General features: G+C 48.7%; 1 protein-coding gene across 1 annotated transcript; it reads right to left on the bottom strand.

The window, feature by feature from the left end:
• Positions 1 to 2,128: 2,128 nt before the first annotated feature.
• Positions 2,129 to 6,751, bottom strand: LOC102770645 (chromosome unknown open reading frame, human C1orf216). Its single transcript, XM_006777307.2, has 2 exons — positions 6,713 to 6,751; positions 2,129 to 4,599 (listed from the first exon to the last, which is right to left on the bottom strand). Exon 2 carries the CDS (start codon positions 4,592 to 4,594, stop codon positions 3,917 to 3,919), a length of 678 nt encoding a protein of 225 aa, XP_006777370.1. The 5' UTR covers positions 4,595 to 4,599; positions 6,713 to 6,751; the 3' UTR covers positions 2,129 to 3,916.
• Between the last annotated feature and the right edge of the window lie 6 nt (positions 6,752 to 6,757).

Genomic DNA, 6,757 nt, shown 5'->3' with positions numbered 1-6,757 from the left:
ATGCATCCCCAAAAGCATTATTTATAATTACAGTATATCCATGACTCTCATTAAGGTAGTTTACTATGTGCCATGTACAGCTATCAGTATTTTTGCATATTATATATTCATTTAATCCTTGAAACACCCTATGAGGTAGTTACAACCCTATATTTCCATTTTAAAATGAGGAAATTGAGATACAGTACAGAGAAGTTAACTGACTTGCCCAAGGTCATAGACACAGAGAACAATGGTGCTAACTCCCAAAACCAGGGGTCTGGCCTCACAGCCTGTGCTCTGAACCATTGGTTGTGCTCAGAAGAGGCTTCACACGTTTGGGAAAGGGGTCCTTCCTGAAAATTCCCCCTCTTGTGCTCTGAGGGCTTCATGTCTCATTGTTAGAATCTCCATGGTTAAAGTTATTCAAATTTAGCTACAGCTCTTTGCTAGAGCAAGATCTCTTAATAAGTGGAATTTGTCAAAACTGGTTCAATACTATTTCTGTATAAATATCAAATGTAGAGATAATAAGAATTATTAATATCTTGGGTCACTATTTCTGAGAAGTATACTTTCTGGGATTTAAAATATATATACCTTTCTCTGCCGAAACTGGTTTGGCTCAGTGGATAGAGCGTCAGCCTGCGGACTGAGAGGTCCTGGGTTCGATTCCAGTCAAGGGCATGTACCTGGGTTGCGGGCACATCCCTGGTGCAAGAGGCAGCTGATCGATGTTTCTCTCTCATCGATGTTTCTAACTCTCTCTCTCTCCCTTCCTCTCTGTGAAAAATCAATAAAATATATTTAAAACAACAACAACAACAAAAATAAAATAAAATATATATACCTTTCTCTAAAATGTTTATTATTGCCCTTGGGCTCAGTGGATAGAGCATCAGCCTGCGGAGGGGACTGGGGGGTCCCGGGTTCCGGCCAAGGGCACATGCCTGGGTTGCGGGCTTGGTCCCCAGTAGAGGGCGTGCAGGAGGCAGCCGATCAATGATTCTCTCTCATCATTGATGTTTCCATCTCTCCTTCTCCCTTTCTCTCTGAAATCAATAAAGAAATATATTTTAAAAAATAAAGTGTTTCAATTATTGTAAGTAGAATGTAATTTTTATTTTGTAATTTAAAAATAATCAATACAGTATTTGATTGATTTAATCAATAAAATATGTCTTCTATGGTGGGCATCCTCTAAGATGCCCTCTGATTCTCCCCCTTCCTGGTTCTTAGACCATTGTGTAATATCCTCCCTTTGAGAAACTTACCTCTAACCAACAGGATATGGCAACATGGAGGGGATGAATTTCTATGATTAGGTTGCAGAAAACTGACTGCTGTCTTGCTAGTACTCTGACTTTCTTACTAGTAACTTGCATGCTTTGATGAATTAAGCTGCCATGTTAGAAGGGCCCACATGGCAAGGAATTGAAGGTGACCTTTAGCAAACAGTCCTTGAAGAACTGAATGGTCCATGCACCCTGACTGACTCGGCCTTGACTGCAGCCTTGAGAGAGATTCCTGACCTACAGAAGTGGTGAGATGACAAATGTGTATTGCTTTAAGCCACTAAGTTTTAGGGTAATTTGTTATGCAGCAATAGGTAACTAATATACTTTCTTTATAAAAGTAATGGATTTTTGAGACATCAATAAATCATCATACAAGTTAATAAAATAGAAGATCTAATATGATTGGCATCAACAAATATCTGAAGTCATGCACATGTATTGTAACCACATCTGTGTCAGAACCATCTAAGGACCCTCAGTCTTTTGCAGTCAGGCTGCCTTTCAGGGAAGCAGTGGCTCTAGAGCAGGGTTGAAAATATGAGTGTTTGTGTGTTTTGTGTGGGGGTGTCTTTCACAATCAACACCCCCATTTTCAGGCCCAAAGGTGCTTTAGGACAAGGACAACCCAAATAGGCCAAGTCCCCCCGTCAACCTGAGAAACCCCTTAGGAGAGACCTCTCTGTCCACCATCAGACTGTCAACTGTCGCAGGCTCGATTCCTCCTCCCGTGTCTTCCCCCATCCTTACCCCCCAGCTCAGAACTCTGCTCACAAAGGGGCTCAGATGATGTGAAAAAGAGGCCACCAGATAACACAAACTCAAGAATAGAATAGAAACACAAACTCAAGAAATGCATTTCTCTGCTCCAGTTTATTCATCTTGGTTCAGACTCAACATGCAAGAGCTAGACACAAGTCCCCAGGGTCACTGTCTCAGCCTCACTTCCCATTGCTTTCACCCACCCACCCACCTAGAGATGGAAAGAGCTCCCACGTTTTACAGATAGGAAGACTGAGAGCCAGAGGTAGGATCAGTGACCTCCATGCCACTGCTCACCCATTTAGGATCTTGCAACCTCTTGGCTCCCAGAAGCAAAACCGAGAGCTTGGCTACCTTAGTCTTTGGCTCTCTCCAGAATTTACCAGCTCTCCACCTCACAGAGCTTCTGCTGGAGCCTGTCAACTCCCATTTAGAGGGCCATTCAGTGATGAAAGGGGGTATGACTCAGCATCCTAAGAGTTTACAGGGGTAGGGCTGACCCTGCCCCCTGCCCACTCTTGAAAGAACTGTGGTTCCTCCTGGCACAGGCAGTCTGATTTCAGGGAAAGGAACCAAACTAATTCAACATCCAGTGCTGCTAAATCCAGAGAGGCACAGCAAGTAGAGGCACAGAGACAGAAGCGAGATTTTACCCAACAGCCTGGGAACACCTTGTCCATTCCTTGCAAGCTTATTAGGACACATTTCTTTTCATCAGAAGCTTAAATCAGTATGGTCTGTAACAGCTCCTTTGCAGTGGAGAGGAGCTGGTTTGTGGTTTGTTTGGAACTGGCATTTAAGAATTCCCCAACTCCTATTTTTCACAGGGTTCTACCGTGATCATCTCCACATCCCCATCTCCCACATGCTGGGAGGCAGTGTTCAAGAGAGACAGTCCCTGTCTTCTTCTCTGATGCCACCCCCATTCCTGCCATCGTGTCAATCACCACCCCCAGCTCCCCTGCCTAATTCTCTACCAACTGCTCTGGCAAAATTGCAGCCAAAAAGCCTTGACAGGCCAAAGCGGCTACCATCTACAGCAAATCCATGGTCAGGGACAACAGCCTTAGCAGAGCAAAATCTAGGAAGAGTGAGGGGAAGGGGAAGGAGGGGTGGCCTGGGAAACCCCAAGAGACCCTCTTTCCAGGGAGCAGTGGGGCCCTGTGGAGAAAAAAAGCTACAGCAGGTCATGGGTAACATAGGGTGTGGACGGATGCCCCACATGTGCAACTGAATATATATTTGCATACCCTTGCTCAGGAGTCTGCCTGCAAATACATGTTCCTAATATACACTTCCCAGGCCTCACCAGCACACATGTACCCCTATTTATAGGCCTACACAGACAAGAGCTCACTCACATACACCCACCACAAGCCTCAACATTCAAGCCTACTCATTGGCACACACTTCTTTTGTATGTACAGTTGACCCATGAGCAACAAAGGTTTTAGGAGTGTCGATCCCTGAAAGAGTCGAAAATCCATGTAGAACTTTTGACTCTCCAAAAACTTAACTACTAATAGTCTGCTGCTGACCGGAAGCCTTATGGATAACATAAATAGTCGATTAACACCTATTTTGTATGTTATATGAGTTATACACTGTATTCTTACAATAAAGTAAGCTAACCAAAATGTTATTACTCTCTTACATACATACCATACATATATAGATGGACACACTCACACAGGCCTGCACATAATTAAGGCTGTGTATATATACAGCACACATAAGCTGATGCCTGGCACATGTTAGCACATACATACTCACTTAAGCTTACCTGCACTCATACCAGCTAATCATATACTTGTACACAATCTCACACATGCCTGCAAATACATACAAATACCCAGAGAGGCACACTCTTAATCCTGGTCCTAGGGCCTGGACGGTGCTGCCTTATGTTGGAGACAGCGGATAAGCTCCTTTCGGTTGTCTAGGATGGTGTCGAAGCTCTCCTGAAGGCGGGCCTGCTGGTCAACCAACTGATGCTGCAGGCCTCGGATCCACTGGAGCAGGGCCAGGCGGCGGTACATCACCAAGTGCATGTGGTGTTTCTCCTTCTCCTGCTCTTTGTAGCGCTCTTGAGCCTGCAGCTTCTGCACAGCCTGGGCTACCGAGGGCAGAAGGGGATCTGAAGGCCCAGGGCCGTGAGGAGTCCCACAGGAAGGCTCAGGGCTGCTACTAAGGCTGTCAATGCTTAGGGAGCTGCTGGCATAGCCATTGTCCTCCAGAGGGGAGCAGATTGTGCCGGTACCACTTATCTTCTCAGGCTCAGCTCTGGGGATCTCTGCTCCCTCTGGTGGGCTGCGGAGCTCCCCCTCAGGGAGTCCAGGGTCCTGGAAGGCCTGGTTGTCAGAGGGCAACTCGGAAGATCTCCTCATCGGGATGGGCTCCACTCGGTCTGGCATCCCATGCCAATTCTCATTGGCGTCCTTGGCACTCGCCATGAAGTTGGAGTTGCTATCTGGATGAAACTCGGGCTGGCATACTCCAGGAGGTGGGCCCCCCAGCAACTGGCCCCCCTCAGCTACCCCTGGCTGGATGGCGAACATCTCGTCTGCAGAGGGGAAGCAGAAGAATGAGTCAGAGCAGGACAGGGTGGGTGTCCTGTCAGAGTGGAGGCAATCAGCAAGCGGGCCTGGCTGCTCCTCCTCTAGTCCCTCTCCCTGGACTCCGGTAACACCTCCCTTCCTGGCGTTCCTCCTCCCTTTCTGTCCGCTGCTTCTCAGTCTCCTGCACAGCGTTACCCTCGGCCCTCTGAGGCAGGGTGTCTTCTCATTCTATGCACTTCTCCTCAGATGACCTCATCCTCTGCTGTAGCTTCAAGGAGCATCATGTGTTGGTGACTCAGATCTGCCTCCAGCTCAGATCCAACTGCTTTCCAACCCTGCAACCAACCACAGGCTCCTCAAATTCTTCGTGTCCAAACAGCTCTTCCTCTTCAGTGACCTCGGCAAACTGGCCCCACTCTCCATCCGGCACTCTAGTCAGACACTTGAGAGCATCCTGGACCCCTCACTCTGCTTCCTTCCCCATCTCATTGGCCACGAAATTCTGAGAAAAACACCAAACCCTCTGTGTGTGTCTGTACATGCAACTCTCCTCACTTTCACTTGGTTTAGGCCATTTCGAACCTGAACTCCTGACTGCCACAGCCTTTTCTCTGATCTCTCTGCCTCCGGTTACAAATGTAAATTTGATTCATCACAGCTCCCTAAACTCCTGTTAAACCTCTACATGGCCTACAAGGTTGTGCTTCATCTGGCTCCTGCTCATCCCTCCAGACTTGCCTCTTGCCACTCTGCCCCTCCTGCCACACCAAACTGCTCAGAGATCTCAGAAATGCACCATTACTCTCCTCCCGCAATCCCCTTGGCCTACGGTACCCTTCCTCTCCCCTCCCCTCTAAGGTCCTTCCTTCTCCACCCACAAATTCCTTTTTATACTTCAAAACTCAGCTCTAATATCCCTCCCCCATCTCTGAAGCCACCCTGATGTTCTCCCCACTGCCCCAACATACAAACACACACAGTTAACTGCCTTCCTCTGGGTCCCTCTGCCCTGGGTACACACTGTCTAATTCATGTTTGTTTGTTTCTTGTCCCCAACACATAATGGATGGTCAGTAAATGTCTATTCAATTTTTTAAAAACTCTCTTGTAAAAGCAGCTTACAAATCCAGCTCCCAGACTAGATGGGGAACTCCTCTATACATCCTCCATCATATTCCCAGGAGCCAGCATGGAGCTTGGCACTAGCAGGTGTCAGTCCATACTTGCTGGGTGAGTGAGTGGGGGAGCGGGTGGGCTGCAGTGGGATATCTATGCTCAGGAAGAGCAGCAGGAGGCTCCTGCCGGCTGCCCAGGGCTGGCCCCGCTGGGTCCAGTTCCTTCCTCTGCCCCAGGAGGACCCCACCTCCCTATGGACAAGCCTCTTGGACTTTGCCTCTGTCCCTCCATACCTACTATCCTGTGTCCCTGCCCCTAACTTGCTTCAACTTGATGCCCCGGAGGGAGGACATACAATACTATTCTTTCCTCCTCAATAACCCCCTTCTACCAAAATTAGGGTTTCAATTGACAAGAGGTTTCTCCTGCCCACTATCACTAGAATTAGAAAATTCGGGTATCAGTAAGAGTGAGACATAAGGAAAGTGACAGGGACCCTCCCCACATCCAGTAGTGGGCAGAAGTCTTGGGGTGGGGGTGGGGGTGGGGGATGGTGTAGGGACAGATCCTTTATAACCTTCAAACTCCCCGCTAAGCGAGGCGCCTGTAGATCTTCCCCACCCAAATGTTTCCTTTTTCCTAAACTTGGGCGGGGCCGTGAAGGAAGCTGGGATGTGTTGGTTGGTGGTGTTAACGAATCGCGGGGGTCTCAGAGATGGTAAAATGGGAACCCAGACACCCCAGGATCGGGTTTCTCTCTCTAATCCGCAATTTGCCGGGGTTTGGGTGGGCGGTGGGGAGGTCGCTCTGTGAGGATGGGGGCGATCGGCCTCCCTCCCTGCCTAGCCTTGCGGGAAAGGGAGACTCCCCAAGACAGAGAGTAGATACCATCCTTCCCTAATTGCCCCATAGGAGGCAGCTGAGCGTAGGCTGCGATTTCCCTCCTGGCCCCCCAACCCCTGCGGCTGAGCCCCAACCCTCCCCCGGGGACCCCCGACTCACGGCCTGGAGGCGCCCGCCCCGGCACCGCCAGCTCTTTCCACTGGC

The sequence above is a fragment of the Myotis davidii genome, unplaced genomic scaffold (genome assembly GCF_000327345.1).
Source record: "Myotis davidii unplaced genomic scaffold, ASM32734v1 scaffold88, whole genome shotgun sequence".
Taxonomy (NCBI): Eukaryota; Metazoa; Chordata; class Mammalia; order Chiroptera; family Vespertilionidae; genus Myotis; species Myotis davidii.
The sequence above is the reverse complement of the archived record's forward strand: the minus strand, read 5'-3'. Positions and strand labels throughout refer to the sequence as shown.